General features: G+C 46.8%; 1 protein-coding gene across 2 annotated transcripts in view; it reads right to left on the bottom strand.

The window, feature by feature from the left end:
- zeb1b (zinc finger E-box binding homeobox 1b) overlaps window positions 1–23,643 on the bottom strand; it is a 78,179-nt gene extending 54,536 nt beyond the window's left edge. For both annotated transcript variants that reach the window (XM_061712948.1, XM_061712947.1), the window contains exon 1: window positions 23,555–23,643. In XM_061712948.1, the coding sequence (XP_061568932.1) occupies window positions 23,555–23,612 (58 nt within the window). In that variant the 5' untranslated portion in view covers window positions 23,613–23,643. The remainder of the gene's footprint in view (window positions 1–23,554) is intronic.
- Window positions 23,644–23,989: the final 346 nt, after the last annotated feature.

Raw genomic sequence — 23,989 nt, forward strand, 5'->3', positions numbered from 1 at the left:
CAACCTTATGCAAGTGTGACGTGGCATGAAGACAACTATATTCACCAGAAAACGGACCTATCGGGACACACCATAGATCTAACCATGATGCACCACTCATGACCTTGCAGCATCATCATATGGTCCGTCTGGCCACAGACTGGACTCAGCAGTGGCCAGACGGCCAGACGGCCTCGGCATTCATATATTATTCAGGCCCAGCCCCGGTTATCTATGGAGACGTAGGTACAAGAGCTCACACAGCCGCCTATCCCCGACAGAACTCTACCGCTCCTTTAATAGGAACACATAAAGGATGGGTGGATGTTCAGACACCAGGTTAAGACACCCATCAGCACCTCTGGCCCACGGCCCGTGGTGCTGGAGGCAAGGAGGGCCAGAAGATAGCAGGGGGACAAAAAGGAGGATTAGAAGAAGACGGCAGGAAGAAAATCAACATTAATTGATGAAGTAGTGAGGGATAATCTCTTCCTTGGTTCACTGTAAAATGGATTAAGTAAAGGATGCTGTAGACAGGCGCAGCCCCATTTTCCTGTGACCACCGTAACTATGTGTGTCTGCGGGACGTAAGGGGATTTTTGTGAGCAGCAAAGGAACAGAGAAAGCTACTTGTTGACACTGAGGCTGGTTCCATACGCCTCCGCAGACCTCTCCCTTTGATCCTCCTTAGGAGAAAATGAAAGGTGGTGGAAAAGTGGGGGGGGAAAAAGCAAAACAGGGAGGTACGGCAACCTGGGGAAGAGGAATCCGGCGCAGCACCTTTTAGGACGAGAGGACGGAGGGGGAACTACGGTGGCCGACAAGGGCCAAGCGCACTGCAACGGCCTAATACGTCTCAGTTAAGGAAAACGGCTTCAAGTACAGAAACGATTCAAATTCACAAACTCAAAACGAGGTACAAAAAGGGGAACGTGGTGCAAATGAAAAAACGTGCTGCAAAAAACAAAGACAAATGCAGAAACCATATTTAAAAGAAAAACGAAAAACATAACCGGTCACTACAACAGGAAGTGCTCCAAACCTGCAGGGGGCGCTGCTGACTGAACCACAGTGTTTACATCCATGGTTTAAACAGACAGCGGGAACGGTAATGTGATTTTTATCTGACTATATTTATATACGATGTTTATATCACTGTACAACACTGTACATTACGAGATGTTTCTTTATTATATTTTACACTAGACGATACAAGGCTGCACATCGGTCTCTCTCTACATACCGCGTGTCTGTCCATTGAGCTGTTACGCCGAGAGCGCCCCCTGCAGGTTTGGAGCACTTCCGGTTGTAGTGACCGGTTATGAAGCGTTTTTCTTTTGAAGATGGTTTCTTGTTTTATATCGTTTTGTGCTTTGCATTGTTTCTCTATTTGTTTGATGATGCTGCATTGTCTTTGTTTTTTTCAGCACGTTTTTTCATTTGCACCACGTTCCTCTTTTTGTACCTCGTTTTGAGTTTGTGAATTTGAATCGTTTCTGTACTTGAAGCCGTTTTCCTTGAAGGAGCATGAGGCTCCTTTTAAGAAATGAGACTCTCTCGCGCCACCCTTCACCACGACGGCCGTTGGGGGTACTGCAGCCAACAGTGAAGCCGGCACGGGAGAACGGGGAGAACGCGCATGCAGCGTCATGTGACGTCACATCTGCAGGACAGCGCGGGAAATTCGGGCCCGAATTGCAGCACATTTTGCAGCACACAGCCTGTTCAAGGCAACAGAGAGATACACTAGAGGGCTCATTCTTTTTGGTTTGGAACGCTTAATCTGACATTATTACTAGAAAACTTAAAACGTATACACATTTTTTTCATAAATCCTGCCTCAAGCTCCTTTAACTGAGACGCATTAGGCCATTGCAGTGCGTTTGGCCCTTGTCGGCCACCGTAGGGAACGCTGGGAGGAATAGTCCCTGTGAGAGCTCACATTAGTCAGTTACTGTGCTAACAGTTGTCCGTGGGACGCCGTGGGGCCTGAGAGCAGGCGTTAGCACCGCCGGCCGTTCCAGTCGGCTGCCTCAGACACACCGGGGTAATGGCTGCCACCTGCCTGGAGTTATGGCAGCCAGAGAGCTCATGGTGGCAGCCAGCAGCACCTGTGCTCAACAGTCAGATCACCACATCAAAACCAGCCCAGGGTTAGGGGGGTGGGGGTGAGGGGCTCGCTGACGGGGCTACGAATGGAAACAGGCTTCTCTCCTTTTAATGAGATCAGGGCAAAAGAGCAGCGCTGGTGCCGTGAAGGCCAAGGGCTTTTCAGAACACGGAAAGCTAAATATCTTCAGCACTGCAGAAGTAACGAGGTGCTTTTCTGGAACTGCTCAGTCCCACCCAGAGGTGGGTAGTAACGAGTTACATTTACTCTGTTACGTTTAAAGTTTTGGGAAATGTTGTACTTTTAGGAGTAGTTTTGAATCACTATACTTTTTACTTTTACTTGAGTAGATTTGTGAAGAAGAAACTGTTCCTCTTACTCCGCTACATGAGGCTACGTTGAGCTGTTACTTCTCTTTTATCCCTTTTATCCACGTACGCGTCAATCTCATGACATCACTGGGTGATTCTTTGGGAAAAATGTTTGTTTTTGCATGTTTTGTCACATTTACACAGACTCAAACACACACAGAGTTTCTATGAGTTCATGGGCTTGTTCTAGTTCTGCCTGGTTAAAAAAGAAAAGTACAAAGGCTTGACATTTTGTGCTACTTGTGCTTAATTTATTTTGTATTCTGTTATTATTTTATTTATTTTATTATGTATTAAAGTACTTGAATTTGCTTTAAGATTATTTTAATTTAAGCTATTTTTTTTTTTTTATTTTGTATCAATTTTATTTTATTTTATTATTTTATTGATTTAATTTGCCTGAAGATGATTATTTTGTACTTTTGTCTGTTTGAATGGTTGTGTTAAAAAAATAAATCAGACGTTACTCAACAGTTACTCAGTACTTGAGTAGTTTTTTCACCAAGTACTTTTTTACTTTTACTCAAGTAATTATTTGGATGACTACTTTTTACTTCTACTTGAGTCATATTATTCTAAAGTAACAGTACTTTTACTTGAGTACAATTTTTGGCTACTCTACCCAGCTCTGGTCCCACCATGCCACACGTCTCACGCTACCAGAAATAATGCAAACATGATAAGACTTGCTTTTTCCATAGAAATATTAAAGTAAAAAAAAACCACACATGCACGCACAAGAGCCCAGCTACCTGCACTCTCAACCTTTCCTAGCCCGTGAGGGTATTTGAGGAGCTGTGGCTGATGGCTGGTGCCATGTGACATGGTGTGAGTGCATCTTATTTTAGAGTGAGAGGTTGAGATAAGGTGTTAAAAGGAGGGGAGGGACAGGAATGCTGAGCTGTCCTTGTAAGCCTCCATGCATGGTAGATGTCAGCCTCCCTCCCAGGTTAAATTGTTTGATTACAACTGTTGCCAGATAACGGCCAAAGAAAATCCCCCACTGTTGGATTCGTTTCTGATCCATATCGCTCGCTTGCCAAGACCGGTGCTGTAACGGTGTGCTCTCGGACTGATCTCCACATCCCAGAAAAAGCACTTTCTTCTTCTCTCTCCTCATCTTCTTCTCCATACCTCTCAGTGCCCCACACAAGCGTTTATTTAGCTGCCATGTTTACATTCCTGCTCCCTCAGCCTCTCCCAGGGGAAGATGGCTGGATATGAGGACTGAAGCTAAGCCACTCTCCCTCTCTCTCAAGACTCAAGTCACCTACGTGGTGGTTACTACACCAGCATGTCTACAATGACTGCGTTTCCATGCATCAATAACCCTTTTCTAACCGGAATATTAGCAATAACTTGGTTTTGCACGGCCATGTAAACACCAATAACCCCTTTGAATTAAAAACCCCAATATGACCCCTGGGTTACTCCTTTTCTAACCCGAATATTTGGTCATTTATAGCCTAACAGAATATCCCCATCAAAAGGAACAGGAATTAGTTTTCTGCACATGCTCTGTTCACAAGGAATCCTGGTCTTTTGAGTCCAGGAAGTTCTTCTAAACACGGAGAAACCAAGACCAGGAGGAGACTAATCACTTCATAAATGTAATGAAGGATATGAACATTGTGGCATTTGTAGACGGTAGAAAGTACCGGGATAGAAGATTTACAAGAAGGTGAGAGAAAAGTTGCGTGAAGCAGCATTTGTACGAACGCCAGACCAGATCAAGCTCCGCTGGAAGACGCTGATAAAGGAGAACTACAGGACCGAGAAACAAAACGACTTTTACTGGGCTGTTGATTATCCGCCGTGCTGTTGTTATTGTTGTTGTTTTGGATTTGGATACAGGAAGAAGAAGAAGAAATGACGGGAATTGCGTCACGACGTTCTCCGTGCGTCGCTGGTTTGATCCAGATATCCCAAATGATTAATTACCATGTATACAGGGATAACCCTGTTTGCTCACGCATGGAAACAGATTATTAGGGCCCAAGCACTGACAGTGCGAAGGCCCTATTGTATCTGTAGGAATTTTTTCTTTCTTTTTTTCTTTCTTTATTCTTCTTTCTTTCTTCTGACGAAATGAGGGCCTTTTTCCCCCCTAAACGTGCCCAAAAAGTCACCAAATTTTGCACGCAAGCCAGGCCTGGCGAAAAATTTGATATTTAATGGTTTGCATTAATGGGCGTGGCCTAATGGCTCAACAGCGCCCCCTAGAAAACTTTGTGCCTCAAGCCCCACAATACGGTTTGACGTACATGAACGAAAATCGGTACACACTTGGATCATGTCTCAACTTAAAGAAAAGTCTCTTGTCGTCATGGCCGAAACCCAACAGGAATTCGGCCATTTTGAATTCATCGTGTCATTTTGGCGAAATGTATGCCATTCCTTCGGCAGTTAACGTGCACCCAGGTGTGTTATACATCAAAATATGCGCCTCCATCCTGCGACTACACGCATTACTTTTCTCTTTTAAAAGCGTTACCGTTTGACGCTAGACGCCAACAAGCGCTCCCCCCCTTCATCTGATTGGTCCATATCTGATAGTTCCTACTTTCTGCCATAACTTTTGAATGGTTTGATATAGAGAGTAGTGGGTGGTTTCATCCGCTAAATGTCTAGGCCTGAAGAATCTACATGCAAGTCATACAAGCTTCCACTGCAGCCTGAACGTGCACAAGGGTGGGAGGGTCCGTTCATCGCTGCTTGCAGCTTTAATTCCCAATGTTTCAGTAACCGGAATACTGACCTTAACCCAAATTTTGACTGCATGTAAACGTAGTCAATCACAACTTGTGATATCTGGCTCTGGCTAACAGATGAATGTGTGAAAGCAATCATAACGTATACACAAGCACACACTGTATTTGAGAAATCCTGCTCTAAAAGCTCAAGAGGAAGCACTTGTATGCTTCTTTTTTCTCCTGTAACCGTGACGATGGGCGGGGCGGGAGGAGCCTAATTGGATGGAGCTGTAGGATGTCCTGAGCACTCGCTGGTCTCATCATTAGACTGGCTGGCTCCTGCAGCCTCCGGCAGAGTGCTGTCTGACGGCCTAACGACCGCTGACTCGCTCGCTCGGCGGCAGCACCGCCGCCACATTAGCCCAGAATAGACCCAAATAAAGAGAGATGAGAAAAGAGGGGGGCGATCTTTGGCGCCCCTCCGGTCTTGTAAGACGTTACTCTGGACAACAGAGAACATGTGCGTTATTAGCTTTGTTTCATTCTAAACTTTGCGCTGTATCAACCTCGGTGACTGTTTTCTTAAGACCGGGCGTTTAATAGATGCCAAAGTAAAGCCCGGCTATTTCCTGCAACACGTTTCTGGTTGAGTTTGGGATTTGAAACAAAAATATCCAAGACAAGAACAACTTGCAAAGCGGGAGGGATGTTTAAAGACAGCGAGCAAAGCAAACATATGTTCCTGATAAATGGAGACAAGCCCGTATATTCTGAGGGGCCTGAAGGCCAATTTGTCCACCCTAGTGTCTGACACTCCTGCATCAGAAATCAATGTCACACTATTATTAATAGTTAAAGGAGCTGTATGTAAGAGCAATAATAAAACGAATCATAAAATGACCCCGATATGTCAACAGACATTTAAAAATCATGTTCACTTCAAATACTTATGTCACTGACAACAGCACTCAAGCCAGGATATTCCAGTTTAAAAAGAGGAGTTGCAGCCCTCAACTGATGTTTATGTTGTCATTTTTTGTTTTGGCCTGAAGCTCCACCCTCCACCTATCTCCCAATCACCAAGTCAGTATTGTTTCTGAAGCTCCACCCTCCACCTATCTCCCAATCACCAAGTCAGTATTGTTTCTGAAGCTCCACCCTCCACCTATCTCCCAATCACCAAGTCAGTATTGTTTCTGAAGCTCCACCCTCCACCTATCTCCCAATCACCAAGTCAGTATTGTTTCTGAAGCTCCACCCTCCACCTATCTCCCAATCACCAAGTCAGTATTGTTTCTGAAGCTCCACCCTCCACCTATCTCCCAATCACCAAGTCAGTATTGTTTCTGAAGCTCCACCCTCCACCTATCTCCCAATCACAAAGTCAGTATTGTTTCGGGATCCGGGTTGCCAGCTCGGCTCTAATTATCGTAGCCATGGCAGCCTACGTTCCTGCTGCATTCTGCAGCCTACCTGGCAACCTCTGGTCGGGGGGAGGAGGGGGAGGGTACACGCCACTCAACAATATTTTGAAAGTGACTGCAGTACCAGTTTTGGCCATTTCTTACAGACGGCTCCTTTAAATGCAGGGGCAACTATTTTATAGCATTCATTTAAGTCATTTAGAAGAACCAACAATGATAGGGCCCGTTTTGTGTGATACGTTCATATATAATCGTAAATTGTAGGCTATAATTACGATAAAATGTGTATTGTGCGGCCAGTGTTACTAATTCTTACTTTACAACTGTCCTGAACGCATCAGGGCTGTGAGCCAATGCTGATTGGCTGTAAAGCCTGATTTATGGTTCTGCGTTAAATCGACGCGGAGCCTACGCCGTAGGGTACCGCGAAGCCGCGTAGGGTACGCGGCGACGCGCAACGTACGTGCGCATCGCCGCGTACCCTACGCCGTAGGCTCTGCGTTGGTGTAACGCGGAACCATAAATCAGCCTTAACAGTTACAGCCAATTTGCCGACTCGGCAAATTTGCTGCCATGAAGGAGATGAGCGCTAAACTTTTTTTCTCAAGACTAGCCTTTAATAGATGCCAAAGTAAAGCCCGGCTATTTCCTGCAACACGTTTATGGTTGAGTTTGGGATTTGAAACAAAAATATCCAAGACAAGAACAACTTGCAAAGCGGGAGGGATGTTTAAAGACAGCGAGCAAAGCAAACATATGTTCCTGATAAATGGAGACAAGCCTGTATATTCTGAAGGGCCTGAAGGCCAATTTGTCCACCCTAGTGTCTGACACTCCTGCATCAGAAATCAATGTCAAACTATTATTAATAGTTAAATGCAGGGGCAACTATTTTATAGCATTCATTTAAGTCATTTAGAAGTTGCTGTGCAGCCAGCTCTTTGAAACTATCCAGAATGCTGATGTGGCTCAGGATGAAATACTGCCTGTCACCTCTTATAAGCCGTGCCTGACACTGCCGCTCCGTAAATCCATTGAGTCACACGAGAGGATTTTTTTTTCAACATATATATTTGGTCGCCGTGATTCACTTGTTTGATCTGTTAATCAGCAAGCTTTTTTTCTGAGCGGCAGAAGTAAATCAGCGCCTGCATATGATAAATGTATCAGGGTAAATGAAAGCGCGATGCGTGGAGCGATGCTGAGGCCGTTCGGGAGAATGCTCAGGGTTAACGAGCCTGTAAAACCCACATGATGGCAGGACAGAGGACTGCTCTGTGTTCAGCTGACCATGGGAGGTAGGAGGAAGCGAGACAGTGGGACAGTTGGAGGAAGACAGGGAGGGTTTTTGTACTGTTCGTCTCTGAGAAAAAAAGAAGAGAAGAAAGAAACAGCTTCCCTGTCAAACAAGCACTCGGCTCCAACTGCATGTGGAGAAATTAGTTTCTATTCAGAGAATAAGAAAAATAGATAATTCATCATATGTAAGAAAGAAAAAAAGGATACACTGATAAAAATATTGTGCTTGATCTACTTAAAAAAATGAAGGCAACTTTTTGCATGAGATTATTATGTAGATCAAGAAAGACTAGTCTTTGTATAAACTACTTAATACATTTTGCAAGTACAGTGAACTTAATTGTGTTAAGTTTACTTTATTTATCAAAATTAAGTTGACTTTACTTGTCAAAATTAAGTTGACTTTACTTGCAAATGAATTTTGTACATACTAAAAATTAAGTATACAAAGACTAGTCTTTCTTGATCTACATAAAAATCTCATGCAAAAAAGTTGCCTTAATTTTTAAAAGTAGATCAAGCAATATATTTTTTACTGTGGTGTTCTACTTAAACAAATAAAGCATGTTTCATCTAAACGTTGGTCAATCTGCCAAATAGATTAAAATTGTTAAAGGAAAGGATTCACATAAATACTGCTTGTTAAGGAAAAAATGCACAACTTCTTGTTTTTTGAACAAATGCAGATTAAGTTCAAAACTAGATGTATTCATGTAGCAACAAACTTCATTTTTAATTGTTAATATCACAGATTTAAATATGTTATATTTGCATGCGCTTAGATTTATTTTTTCAGTGTATAAGACACAGCCTATGTAAAATAAACCAACCATATCGGTGCAGTATCAGCCAAAAATACTCCCAACAAGTCAATACCGCATATCGATTACTTCTGCACAGAGTTTATGCAACATCACCACTTCAGTGTACAATTATGGTGTAATAACGGTGTGCACAGGCCGGGGCTTGCACAGCAACCTGCCTGCCCTGTAGAGAGGGGAAAGTCAACTCCTCATGTGTGCCATGTGCTCCTTAAATCAAGCTGCACAACGTGAACGAAGGGCTTGGAAACTGTGAGGGAACTGCGCTCACGCAAGCCCCATATATAGAAACAGAGGCACAAAGACGCAGGGGGGAGATGCAGGGACACAGGCGTGCTAAATGTTTGCAGGGCTCTGAGAAGGTCTCAAGCAGGGAAATGACTTAGGAACAACAAGTCGTCTGCACTCATAAATCTGGGAGTTATTCAAAGCAACGTGGAGATGAGGTGGATGTCTACTTGGAGAGGAAGGAGCCACAGGGCTGCAGACCTCAGTGGGATGGAATCACCTGGACTCTGTACCGGAGCCAGAGGGGGGTGAGGGGGCGTCTCCACGGGGCCACAAGCTCATAAGGCCCAATGATAAGGCCCCGTTTTGTGTGATACGTTCATATATAATCGTAGATTGTAGGCTATAATAACGATAAAATGTGCATTGTGCGGCCAGTGTAAGCTAATTCTTACTTTACAACTGTCCTGAACGCATCAGGGCTGTGAGCCAACGCTGATTGGCTGTAAAGCCTGAATTATGGTTCTGCGTTAAATCGACGCAGAGCCTACGCCGTAGGGTACAGCGAAGCCGCGTAGGCTACGCTGCGACACGCACCGTACATGCGCATCGCCGCGTACCCTATGCCGTAGGCTCTGCGTTGGTGTAACGCGGAACCATAAATCAGTCTTAACAGTTACAGCCAATTTGCCGAGTCGGCAAATTTGCTGCCATGAAGGAGATGAGCGCTAAACTTTAAAAGAGGACTAAGCATGTACAAAGTTTTGTGGAAGAGTCAACTGCCATTGGTGAGTGAGTGTAACCTTCATAAATAATTTCTTTATCAGAATGTAGTGTAGCCTTGACCAGCTGCCTATTTGAATGAGCTTTGTGTTGTTGTCAACTAGACTAGAGTCTATTCTCTGTTATAGAAATGATGTTATAGACCGCCGTGTCTATATCTATCTAAATAGATTGTGTCATTTTAGACCAGTTATGTTTTTTTGTATTTAAATGTATCAAAGATGGAACTGAGCCAGTCCGTGACTATCTGAGTTTTCAGCGCTGTGTGATTGACAGCTGTCAGGCCTGTGTGTGTGTGTGTATGTGTGTGTGCGTGCGTGCGTGCGTGCTTGCGTGCGTGCGTGCGTGCGTGCGTGCGTGTGTGCTTCTGAACAAGTTTGTGACTTTACTCTGCTTTCTGCAGCATAGGCCTATAGACTTGATTGGCTCAATAAAAGTGAGAATAAATGTTGTTTGATGGGTAGGATGAGGTGTTGTTGAACGTTAAAATGACTATCATAAGGGCCCATGGAGAATGCTCCGCCCCCTCTGTACTGAGACCCACTGCCTGGACTCATCACTTTCCTTTTCTCCCACTGCTACTGGTTTTTCAGTCCGGCGTTTACTCCTCCCACCCCTCCCGTTCCCTCCCGTCCTCGGTCTCTGCTGAAACCCGACGCAGCACCATTTCCACCGGGACCGTGATGTGAGCTCCGAGGCGGCCGTGGTTAATCGATAGTGCCAGGTTGCCAAGACAACGTTGATTTCCTGCCGCCGTTTTTGCAGAGCGTCGGTGATTGCTCCGGGTGTCCGTTGCACCTGCCGCCCTCTCCCCCCCCGCCCCCACACCCAAACCCCCACCCCCGTCCCCCTCCACAGTCTCATCATCAACCTTTCCTCGCACACAACCGCCACACACAAAAGGGGAAGACAGATACACAAAAGCAAAACAGATTACACCCGAGAGGTTGGGGTTTGGAACAATCCAGACAAAGTGTTGAAAAGAAGGCCACATGTACACCCCCGTCACAACCAGCCCCCACCCCCCCACGTCGGACATGCAGATGCAGCTTAAACAAAGGTGCAGCATGGCAGCTATCATATCTACCTTACAGAATGATGTCAGAGCACCTGGGGGAGCATTTACTCCCAACACCCCCCCCCCCCCTTTCCTACAGGAGGGGATGGCACCTCCAGTTTTTTTCATTAATGGAGAACTCATTAATCGTGTCTGATAACGAGGATGCAGGACAGGGACATGATTAAGGGGCTCTCTCTCCTTTAGCTGTGTGCCCTTGGGGATAAACAGCCCTGGGTGTGTGTGTGTGTGTGTGTGTGCGTGCGCACAGGCTTCTGTGTGGCCCGCATATTAAAGCAGGTAAAGGGCACGCACATCCAGTGTTATCTCGAGGACATCTGTGAGATAGGATGCTACACATGTTTTTATTTCTTGTGATTACAGCAAGGTCGGTTTCTGCGCAGGCTGCATCCCGCTGAGAGTTCAGCCGTGTCTGTGGTTGAACCTCCGGGACTCTGGATTCCCTCGAGGCTCCACTTTACTCGTGAGGGAGCTAAGGCAGAGGCTCGTGGAGAGGATGTCGGGACTCAAAAACAATCTCTTCTGACTTTTCATCGACTTAGGGGAGCTCACAGAGAGAGGGAGGGTTTACATGTCATAGTTGACGTATTCTGACCAACTCACTCCGGCTTCATCCTCTGAAATAGCAACATCATCGAGTGATGCTTGTATTCAACCGGGCATCTCTCTAGGATTCCTCAGCGTCAAGCATGTCGAATGATGCGACATATTGACTTTAAGTTGACGAACAAGTCAGAGTTTCACTGTGACATCCCATGAACAGTTTTATACTGAGAGCAGAAAATAGTTGGACAAAGATTCCAGCTGCAAATTGTCAACATAACAAAACAAAAGATGGATTCCGACCTGATATATGTTTACACAGAAGTAAAGTGAATTTACCATGACGCAGAAATGGTTAAACCCTGTAAATTATTCACATTCAAAGGAGAAATTGAAGGTAAGCTGCCAAACACAGGATGCAATGATTCTGACCATCACATGTGGCCGATGTAACTGATCCATCCCAACAACAGGATGTGATGGCGTCTGAGCCAGAGAGCAGAGATCAGCCTGTACATACATGAGGGCTTTGTAGCGGAGCAATCGTTTAGTCTTACACACATTAAATCCAATCTGTCTGGACCAGGACCCTAATCCCCTCTCCACGGCCGTGCAGACAGCAGACAGTAATCCTCCATATTTGTATATTAATAGAAACAGCCTCCAAGGGGCCTCTCTATATATCATGATGTATGTTTTATTAGTTGGTTAATCTGCTTGTTTATCAGCGGGCTGGTCCATTAGAACCTGGGTTTTAATAAAACACAGCCAGCCCTGCCTGAGCGATCAGCTCCCCAAGGACAAGGGAAAGAGCATGCCTGAGTTCAATAGACTCATCATCAACAATAAACAGCTTTGTGTCCGTATTATCTGTCACAGGACAGTACAGTTATTGGTGAAGTTTCTGCCTCTAACAAGGAGAAAGCCAGGCGAAACTTAACCTCAATACCAGCTCGCTACCTGGCTCAGAGATCGCCCAACGTTTTCAGCCAACCATTCCCCCCGACCGTCCCCATCACCTGCCTAATGTCACGTGTGGGGAGTTCGTACCGCATCTTTGTGTCAATCCCCCAAAGATATTTCACTATCTATGACTTATATAGCGTTTGCATTTTTATATTCTATAAAATTAGGTTCAAATATCAATTTTCATAGTGCAATAATTATTCTGACCAGCCCGCTGAACTCGACCCGAGTATCTTAGTATTTTAGGGTGCTTTCAGATCTGTGGCCCGTTTGTTTTGTTCCGATTCAGGGGCTAAATCGATACAGTTGTTTGGTTTTTCGTTTGTGTTCACAAGGCAACCGTCTGTAGCGGTTCAAAGCTGTTAACAAATGCCATGAGAACCAACTGTTCTCTCATTGGTCAGAAATGAACGCGGAAGGAGTTTCCTCTTCCGTACCCCGGGAAAAACAACAACTATGGAGCATTTTAGGCGAGTTATGAGTGAGTTGTGTCGGTTGCTGTTTGGATTATGTTCTCACTGCAAACGAACCGCTCCAGGTCTGGAATGGAAGCGAGCCGAGACCACCTCTCCTAGGAGATCTCGGCTCGCTTGTTTTGTCCCACATCCAAGCACGATTGCTGTGTTCACATGTACCAAACCAACCGATCTTTAGGGGGAAACACTCCCTGTTTCGGAACAACTGCTCCAAACGGGACAGGTGTGAAAGGACCATTAGTCTGACTTGTCACCGCAGGTGAGCGCAGGTGACCATGGTCGAGCGCTCGGTTCGGATCAGCCGGCGCATCACTGACCTTGTTGCCATATGCTTCAATAAACTCTACTGGTGTCTCTGAGAGTGAACTTCAGGACTATGGCATGTCTGCAGTCATTCCCCCAGAGTCCCCCTGAGAATCCCTCCCTGTCCCGGTGAGCCTCTCTGATTCTCCGTTTCGTTCAGAGAGCCGTGTCTTGGACTAGAAAAGTACGCAAAAGGCAAGGAAGCAAGATTCCATGAGATCTGAATGACGCTGGAGTCGCCTGCTCACCCGCTCGGCCCGTCTAGACGCTGTGTCACTGCCACACCCCGCTGGACATCCGTCCTGATTTCATCGATTTATCAGACAGCCATTCGATTAGAAGGAAACTGATTTGAATTTGCTGCTGAGTCGGGGAGTGATGGAGCGAGGCAGGACTGTCTCTCTCAACATGGTTGCAAGCAAACACACACATGTGGGCCTTCACTTCATCTGCAAGGCCTTGCGGATGTAACTGAAATGGCCAGGTCATATGATCCTCTCTTTAAAAACATCTTCTTCTAGTGGGGAGGTATGTGGCATTGGCTTGTGAGAACTGTTTTATGGTGGGCATCAATCACAGGGGCTTCCATAGAGTAAACAAACAAATGGCCTTTAAACATCTGGTGAGGAGAGATAGAGGAAGAACGAGGGAGGCACCCTGGAGAGATGTGAGGTTTTCCTCTGAGATCTGTTGATTACAAGGAAATATGGGGGGGGGACGGAAAATCAAACAAACAAACAAACAAAAAGGACCAGAAGATCGCCAAAGAAAGTTCCCACTTGGGTTAAAACTCAGGTAAAGACCAGAAATGCACTCACTAACCACATTTAACAGACATTTGCACACGCCCACAGAAAGAAAGAAAAAAAGATGGCCTTTAAATGCAATGCAGCTGAACCATGTGACTCTCACGGGGTAATCCCATGGGAGCATCCCCCACCCCTGAGCTCCCCGACGGACTGTATCAACAGGAAGTCAGCTCGGCCTGCATCATCAGACCATGCCACACCCACAGATAACTGCTCCCTCCTACACTCACTGTACATATTAACAGTGCAACAAACACACCCACGCTCCCCTCAGCTTCCCTCCTCTCTAATGTATCGCACTTATCAATCCTCACGCTGGAGTTCAATCCTCCTAAGAGTGTCCGGTGCGGGGCAGATGCACTGATGGCACAATGCCTGCGACTGTTGGCGTTGGAGGTGAGTGGAGCGCGCTGCAGCCTGGCACTAAGACAAGGAGAGGCCAAGGGGGGCAATGGGGGGGCTTTTCACAGACTGAATAGCCCTTGTTTATCTAGATCCCTCTGGGAAGTCAGGACACCGCAGTGAATGGGAGCCAGTTAGGAGCAGTGGCATAAAAAGAACAGGGGAAGGATGGAGTTCATTGAAATTCAACACAGCCTACTGTCAAGACAAACCACCCATGCCAGCTGTAGAAAACGACTTAAAGGAGCAAAGCAGGGCTTTCTATGAATTTGGTTTGGGGGCTAACAATACAACATGGGGGGGTGAGCGACGACGAGACTTGGAATCTGATACTAAACGCAAGAATCCTGCAGAATCTCACGAGAGCTTAAAAACTGGTAATTTCAAGTTATTGGAAAACATAAAAGTCATCTGAGAGTGCTTATCGGCCGTGTTTCCAAGTCTCAAAGGATGGTGGAATAGTTCACTCTGGAAAGAATAATACTGATAAAAGAAAGAAGGACCCAGTCCAAACATTGAACATTGTAAAGAGCCCAACTTTTACAACGAGGCCGTAAAGAAATCGCTTTCTCTCCCTCTTTTCCCTTTTGCCCTAAATGTAGGCGGAAGCAGTAAGACGGTAGGTTTTGTTGCCGAGCTTTCTTTTCCTTTTTTTTCTGCCCTTATTTGTGATCTCGGCAGCCCCTGATGAGGATCCTTAAATAGGCTGCCACAGGTGCCGGGGGCCGGCTGGGTGAGGCAGGGGGGGATGTGGCCTGGATGGGAGCAGAGCCGCAGGAAGCCTCTTGTTTTCACAGAGATAAAGGGCTTTCAGGTTGCATCCTGGGCCGTAATCTCTCGCACACTTCCTGGTTTTGTTCGCAGTGAGGTAAGAGAAAATGACAAACTAACCTTCGCCCTGAGTGGCTGATCGATAGCCTCTGATGAGACAGGATGTGTTTGTGATGTCGCTGAATCTGAAGACCCCCAAAAAAACGACAGAGACGCAACGCGGGCTTCATTCGGAGCTGTGTTCGGTAATGGCCCTTGATCAGAATGATTCATGGGTTCATTTATTCTGAGTGCTGGTTCATTACTGACGATGATTGTAAAGGTGTGCATATAAATCCCTTTCTGACCTCTCCGTCTGCTGTGAAAGCACAATTAAAATTGTTCCAAGCTCTTACATCTTAATTACAGACAAGATAACACTCTCCTTGTTTGAATTGGAGTTCCTCCTTAACCAGTCACTTAGGGCCGCCCTTGTTTTCAAAAAGATCCATTTACAAGAAATTTGCATGAAAAGGGTTTATTGAAAAGTTGCCGTTGAGGAACAAGCAGCGCTTTCATTCTGAAAGATGCTCACATCCCCTCCTTCCTCTGCTCCCTTCACATTTTATTTCTCTATTTGAACGTGTTCTTCTTGAGAGGGCCAGCAGTTGACCGTGAGCCACACCCTGTTGTTCTTGCAGAGGAAACTTTCAATCCCCCCACCCCACCCCCCCCAGCCCTGGCTGTAGCGCTGGCTCGCTCCTACTTTTGTCAGGTGTTATTTATGAGTGCTGTATGGCTGAGCCGCTGCATGCCGACAGCACCTGCTTGCCGGAGAGTCCGAGCCAGGCAGCTGCCGGAGAGAGAAACGGGAGACGGGGAAGTGACTCCGCAGAACGCCGGAGAGAAAAACTCCGGGAGAAAGAGACGACCACGGGAGTCGCAGAAACTAAAAAAGCGGTGAACAATCACTCCTCAAACATACTGGGACACCTCACACACCATCAGTTAAAGGCCATGCTCCGCTGGCTTGCTGGAAAAAGTTGTGGTACCATGGTAACGGGATCAGGGAGGGCCCTGTTGGCGCAAGTAACACAACAGATGCAGGAAGGCCTCGTTGCAAAGATCAGATGATATCTACTGTTCCCCAACACCTCACCTCTTGCTACACATTAGGGCTGACTATTAAACCTGCGCGGCGATGCTTTTGGCGCTTTTCCACTAGTACTGTACCTACTCAGCCCGACTCGACTCGTCTTGGTTTTGCGCTTTTCCACTAGGGGTCTAACATGCCGAGTAGATACTTTTCTGTATCTATTCTGCCGAGGTTCTAAGCAGCTGAGTCGACTGTATCTGACATCATCACACTACAGACCACCGATTGGTCGGGGGGTTGGAGTCAGACGTCTGAGTCAGGAGGAGGAAATCAGAGAAAGAGACTCTGACGGATTCTTGTTCATTTTATTCAACCAGCAATGGCAGAAAAAGTCTGTTTCATGATCCAACTCTGAGGTGCAGATGTTCATAAACCTGGTGCTGAGGAGAGAATTAAAAAGGGATCTAGACGGTGATAAGGAACGACCAGATCTACCAGGAGCTCTGTCACTTCATAGCTGCTCACGGCTCCAGCTGACTTTTCAGCAGCGCAGAGACAAACTAACAAAAGGTCACAGACCCAGCAGCATATTTATCATCTCCTCCAGGTTCTACATCTTTAGTGTTGTTGTCTTCTTAAGTTTAGATACACAATCAAATACATCACAGCAGCTTCACTCCAACCTCCTACTTCTGATCTGGGTATTGAAAAGAAACGAGGGCAAGGTGAGTCGAGTCGGGCTGAGTAGGTACTAGTGGAAAAGTGCCATTTGTTACGTGTTACCCCGTAAACATCTGACAGCTGACCACAGCGGACTCGGCTGGGATCGGTGGGTGAAGCGGGCCGGAGCGGGCCGGAGCGGGCCGGAGCGGGCCGGAGGCCACTGGCTTGGCTCCACTCTTCATAGGAGATGCACGTTTCATGTTGTTCTAAGGTCGCCTATCACAAGCTGCAGGTTCTCTTGGGTAGAAACTCTCCTTTTGCAGACAAAATATCAAAATCCAAAAGACTAAATATATCACACCAGTGTGTGTTTAAGGAAACCTCAATATCAGAAAGAGGAGCCGGGGGAAAGGAACGAAGGGACAAACTGTCCGTACGGTACTGATGTGGGTGCATACGAGTACATGTATTTTCTAACAAGGATTCAGCAAAATACAGTCAAGTTCCACTAGGTATAGCACTTTTTAGTGTCTGATTTGATGTGTTTAGAGCAACGGAGGAGCACTATCAGCTCAGTCCAGGCCAGAGATAACATCACTTCTTGTCCTGGCGTCTTTCGATTATGTGTTGTTTTTTTTTTTTTGTCCCCAAAGACATCCTGGAGCTCGTGTCTTTTAACAGTGGGTGAGTGGTACCTGGCCGGCCTGCCTCCTCTGGTTAGGCCCACTACCAGGGAGATGGGGACCTCAACAACACACTCATGGGTTAAATGGGGCAATGTGGATGTTCCACGCTTCCCTGTAACCGGCCCTCCCTCTTTTTCAGGTTCCCATTCTCCTCTCATTAATCCAGCTGGATGTTTATCCGTGTTGACGTTCAGCATAGCAGTCGGCCTTCTCTCTGACTAACAAACAGGGTGACTAAGATTTTTTTTGTTTTCGCCGGCCCTATCGCTGCGACGGCTCAGCCCCGGTACTGCGAACAGAGCGCTGTGTTTGTTAGTCACCGTGGTCCTCGGGACATTACAGCAAGGCTGTACAACTGTAATCAGGATGTGAATATGAATGTGTAGCCCCTCAGGAGGGCCATTATCAGTTCTGTGTGCTATGGAGAGGAAAATCAATATGGTCATCATAAGGGATTGGCAAAAAGCCATCCACTTGGCTGTGTTCAAAGCACAATACATGACAGTGGATTATTCTTCATCTGATGTCATCTAATTTCATTGCTGCAGACAGAGACACTGTCGCGCTATAATAAGGTCAAGCGCATATAAAAGGCATGAGACATCCAACATCTACGGGGAGATCAGTCAGGTGGCTTGATGTAAAGTTTTAGCCTCAAACACAAGCTGGTGTGAGACCCCCGCACCTTCTGCCTATTGTGTCAGTCCAGTCTTTTTCATTAACCGCTCCACTGAGGACCCCGAAGAGAGGGGAGGAGGGGGGTGAATGGGCGGGAAGGGAACGGGGAGAAGGAGGTGATGGTGGGGATGTGGGGACAAAGAGGGGTATGCCGAAAGACCCAAAAAGGACCCAGTATGGGTCTGAGAGGCAGCGACCGAAAAACATGATCAAAAGACACACATGGACAGCCAACGCTGGACACACCCAACACAATATTTACCCCTGGGTAAATATTGATGGGGAATATTCACTCTGATCCCCACAACTGTGGGGAAGGACTGAGGGAGGAGGATAACAGATGGAAGTTCAGGGGAAACAGAGTTTCTAGAGAGTCTGCCTGTGACTGTGCTGGAGTCAGGAGAGGAGGGCAGAGGAGGTTTTTCTGCTCAGTTAGCTTCCATGATGCACTTACAGTAGGCGAGCCCTCCTCCCTGCGCTGCATCAACACCACCCTACACCACTTTCTATGTCCGGATCTGTGTTTAGGGTCAGGGCTGTCAGCAGCCAGAGTTATGTCACCGTGGACGGCGTTACACATGTTGCATCGCATCAAGACAGCAGCTCTAGTTACTGCTTTACCTAAATGATCTCTCATGCTGGCGAGAGGCGGCCCGGGTTGCTGTTGTGTGTGTGGGGGGGTGGGGGGTGTCTGCATGTGTGTGTGTGTGTGTGTGTGCATATTCTGCGTCAGTTGTGGTTGTCGGTTGTGTTTCTGTACAGTTCAGTGAGCTGACGCGATGCTACAAGCTCCCACCGCCTCACCCTTGTGTTTCTCCATCCTACCCCAGACCCCCACCCCCAGCAGTAATTATTGCTCCTTTACAGACTATGTGAGCAATATTTGAGTCTGGACCCCCCCACCAGTACAGGAGCCTTCAAGGCTCTGTTGCATCCCATGCTGCATTAACTAACTGAACTAACCCTCAACCCTGATGCCATTGACCCGGTCTTTGTACGTTTTAACCGTATAGAAACGTAATTCTTCCCATTGTAAGAATGAGATGTACCTGCTGTACTCTACTGCCCTTACTTTTTAACAACTTGTGCTTTTTATTATTTGACCTCTTTTCTTATAATTTTATTTGTTATTTACTGTTTAATTGTGTCTTGCCACTTTTAATGTTGATGTAAAGCACTTTGAATTACCTTGTGTTGAATTGTGCTATACAAATAAACTTGCCTTGCCTTGCCTTGCCTTGATGTCATACACCGAGTAGCCCAAACTGAGGCAGAATCACAATTTTAAGACAAGCAAACGCGGGCAACTATTCAAAGGCAAACATGTCAGCCGGAGTACAGCAGCGTAGCCTCTTGAAGCATCGAGGGCTGAGTGAGAGAGGGATTTAAGAAATTCTGCAAACGTTCCTCGGATTCCACCCTCACAGGGACCTTTGCAAAAAGAATGGGTCATATGCAAATGGCATGCACAGTATGGAGGAGAAGTTTCCCACAAGCCGAGTGTGAAAAGGGCTCTCCCTCCCCATGCCGGGCCCGCTGAATGGCCCTTTTCTTCTGCCACTGAAAGTGTATGAGGTAGAGCAGGCAAACTGCAAAGGTAACTAGGCTCTTTCTCCTCAGGCTTTCTCACTAAAGCCCCGAACACACAATGGTTCATTTAGGCATTCAGTCACACAAACCCCAATAAAGCACATCCAAGCGCAGTTAAGGGGGTTACTGAAACTGACTCTGGGTTTAAAACTCCTTCTTTATGAAGGGAGAGCACCTTTTTATAGGCTAATGCTCTCCTCCTCCCTGGGAGTAGCTAATCATTAAGCAGCTTTAACAGAGGTGGACGTGTGGTCATTCATCAAGCAATTTTAATTCTGCAGGATGGTCGGATGAGGGAGAGGCATTTTTCCCACCCAGATGGACAGGAAGTTTCGCTGAGAGCTAAACCTTTTTCTGGATATGTAATGGAGGTGTGTTTTTTTTTTTAAATACATAACTTATGTCCATCCTATCTGGATTATTCTGACTCTAAGATGCACAGCGATCCAGAAACGGCGGCCATGTGTGTGATAAACATCTCCAGCGCTGACGCCTCCCCACTTGTCACCTGTTGTGTCCCCCACAGCCCCATGTTCTTCCACGGGGGACATGCTACTCTCCGTTTAAGAGAAGAAAGGTCAGTGAGGATGGAAGGAGAGAGGGTGGCAGCAGAGAAACACCCCCTCTATACTCCCCCTCTCTCCTTCTCCTTCTCTCATTGAACAGACTTAAACACAAACACAATTGGACGTGCTGGAAGACTCACAATGGCACAGAGGGGGGAAAGTGAAGTCATACTCTAAAAACGCATGGGTGCCTAGGTCAGGGGGCAATCAACAGCACCCCTGGCTACTGTGTCTTAGCCCCCCCCCCATCACAAAAATAAAGGACAAGCTCTAGGAGGAGGAGTGAAGGGGTCGGCGGTGGGGGATTTCTTCTTACTTGGCACTTTCAAATGAAGCTGCTGAGGAAGTTGGTGAAAAAGCAGTGAAGAGAAATGAAAAATTTCCTCCCCTGCTAAACTCCTCACACAACAGGGGCAGACCTTTTAAATGTAAACAGATGTCTTTTGAAATACACAAGTGACATGCGGAGCTAGGAAGCCAAATCCCCACCTCCCTCCGTTGCCTCAAACGTTTGCCCAAAACGTTGCTTGTTTCCCAGAGCAGGCCGTAGCTATAGCTACACCATTGTTTCTCATTGTCCCGCCGCAACATTTACAGCATGTGGTCATATTCAGCGGTTTCTGGACGGGCCGAGTGAGTCCATGGAACTAAGTTTAGTTTAAGTGCACTTTAACCAACATTACGTGGGTTTTCGCTGCGCGCCAAGCCCACAACCTCCTTCTTGTTATTCGGTGGATGCTCCTTCAAGGTGCAAGCGTAGTTTGTGGGCAACAGGAGGGGACAGGAAACAACAGGGGGGGGATCAGAGAACTGCTCTGTCATAGTTTCTCAAGTAAAGAGAACCACCTTAACAATGTCGTTGAAATGTAAAAAGAAAGAAAGGAAGGAAAAAGACTGGCCAGCGTGTACACAAAGCTGTCCCATCACCACAGCCCTGTTTATTTTTGCAAAGAATGTTAATACTGGGCACATTCCTCTATTCCCAAATTGCTGTGTTAAATTACTGTTGCAGGGAATGGCTGCTATTCCTGAGGGGAGCTGAGCGGGCAGGAGCCACAAAGGAAGATGCAGTATCCTGCCGATTGCAAACACCTGTCGTCCTGCAGGCTGTTAACACCTCTCTGTTTACAGCGGGGAATGGGGCTCACCTTGATCTTGGCTCAGGGAGCCGGTTAAGTGACTTGACCAAAAATATACCAGGAACATGCAAAGTGAGGCCCTTCTTTAATAATAAAACCACAAGAAACTCCTCGGCTCCTCTCCGCTCAAGAGAAAGAGAGAAGCCCCCACTCCAAAAAACTTGTAATAAATATGTATTAAAGCTTAAGGACTGTGGTAACAAGTGACAAATCTGTTAACTTCAACCCAACTTTACCCTTCCAGAGCACGGCGGCTGATTTACATGACAGATCAAGTGCTTTGTTAGAGGGTGGGAAGAAGACTCAAAAGCCAAGCTTGACAGCTCTTTGAAGCAAATGCAAATCAGTCCGAGCAACAGGAAAGCCATCTGTTTGGTTACGAATGGGACTTTTAACTTCAACAGAGGCGGGTTATTATTAGAAAGATTTAATTAAAAAAACAAAAAAAACGTAAAGAACTGACAAAAACAAGAGCATTAGCCATGCTGTTAAATAAAAAAGTCGTAAAAAAAAGCGACTCCCTTCCAGTTCCTCCCACGAGTCGGGAGAAGCTTCCACACCCTGAGAGAGCTGGACCGTTATCTGAGGTGTGTCCACACCTAAAACATGTGCTAAATGATGGACACCACAGAAAACACGAGCATATAAACACAACAAAAGAAAAAAAAGGTAAAAGCCCACCGGAAACGAGCCATTCTCAACAAACCTCAGTAAACTCAGGGACGGACATGTCCCTCAACAGCCACACGTGCCTCACAAACGGCACTAAACATTGAGACACGTATTAACGCGGTATGGAGAAATAACCCCGGACGCAGCTTTGCAAACCATTCAAATAAAACCTTAAAGTAGCTGCCTGTATATTTTACATCCCATAAAAGTCGCAGTAGCTTTAAAACAACGCCGTACACGACCCGCTTTTATCACCGAAACCCCCGAAAAAGCGACAGGAGAGGAGTTTGCGAGGAGGCTGTGCTGCGTTCAGGCTCCGCCGGGAATCCGGGACTCCCCCGCGATCCGCTGCTGCCCTTATATGGGCCGCGCTCCCGCACAGCGCGTGAGACCCGGTCCCCCACCTGGACCCGCGTCTATTTATTTACCCCCTTATGTATTAGTGTCGTCACGAACAACAACTACTGAAACACTCTCAAGTGAAACGGTTATTACACAGTCATATTGAATAACTGCGATATTGAAAGTTGAAGTTATCTTGTGGAAAGAAAATAGGGCAGGAGCACTCATTCTCTGCTCATTTCACAATTCTACAGCCACAAAATCAAAATAAATCCAATCGGCCTGGATGTAATGACAGTTAAAGGAGGGTTAAAAAAAACGAAACAAAACAGCTGTTTACAGCGACGCAACACAAAACCTGTCCCGTTTTTCTACCGCTTTCAGACCTAGGCTAAATGTCGAAACTAATCATTCGCGAAACTAATCAATTCGCGAAACTAATGATTTGTGAAAGTAATAATTAGTGAAAGTGATCATTTTGAATGAGTTCAGGGCGGTTTGTGGAGGTTTCGCAGCAACAGTCTCTCCTGCTACCTGCTCCAAGACCGAGCAGACAGTTGCCCCCCCAACCCCCCCTTGTTTCCGACTCTCAGATACAAATAATGAGGGTTTAAAAAAGATAAAAATTAATCAAGGTTTTAAAAAATATAAATAATAAGGTTTTCTTTTAAATAAAACAAATAAAAAGTCCAAGATAAATCCAAACTCCGTGGCGGCGCAGGTTCCGCGGAGACGCGCAGAAACACGGTCAGGTATTCCTGAGTTGAGCGAGCGGGGTGAGAACTGGGCTGAAGCCGGGTAAAGCAGCGGGGTTGGGGGGTAAAACAGCGGCAGGGCAGGTGGAGGTGGCCCGGGAGGGTCGGGAGTGATCGGGAGTGAGCGGGGAGTGAGCGGGGAGAGAGCGCGGCTCGGAGCGCGTGTAACGGTCCCAGCAGGTATAACGGTCCTCTCCGCCGGAGAGAGACCTGAGCCAGGAGCCGCTCCAGGAGAACACAACTAACCCCGGGGGGAGAGGAGCGCCTCCAGCCCGGCAGCCCGGGTCCTGTTTGGGGGGGGAAAGTCCCTGGTCGGAGGGGACTTTACTCACCGTGGGTCCTCCGCGGGTTCGCCTGCTTCCTGCGCTTACACCTGGGGCCATCCGCCATGATCCTCGCGCTGAGTGCAACTGCTGCGGAGAGTCACCTCCTCTCTCCCCCGCTCAGCCTCCTCCTCCTCCTCACCTCCCCTCACCTCCCCTCGCAGCACCTGGTTTACGACACTGGGGCTTTACGACATCACCTTCCCCCGGCCCACGCAGGGGGGAGCACCCATGGGTACGGGGGAGACACCCACGGGGGCCCCAGCACCCCCGGAGCCTTCACCCTCCCAGCTGGAGGTGGATAATAATCCAGGTGCTTTCAAGTAAAAACCAAGTCCAGCAGTTGTTGCAATCCCTAAACCAGCTCTTCTGCAGGTAGATGGAAGGTTGTTAGTGAAAACTTCTGTTTTAAATGTACTGGTTGATCCAGAAACATGTTTTTAC

This window comes from Cololabis saira, chromosome 22 (assembly GCF_033807715.1).
Source record: "Cololabis saira isolate AMF1-May2022 chromosome 22, fColSai1.1, whole genome shotgun sequence".
Taxonomy (NCBI): domain Eukaryota; kingdom Metazoa; phylum Chordata; class Actinopteri; order Beloniformes; family Belonidae; genus Cololabis; species Cololabis saira.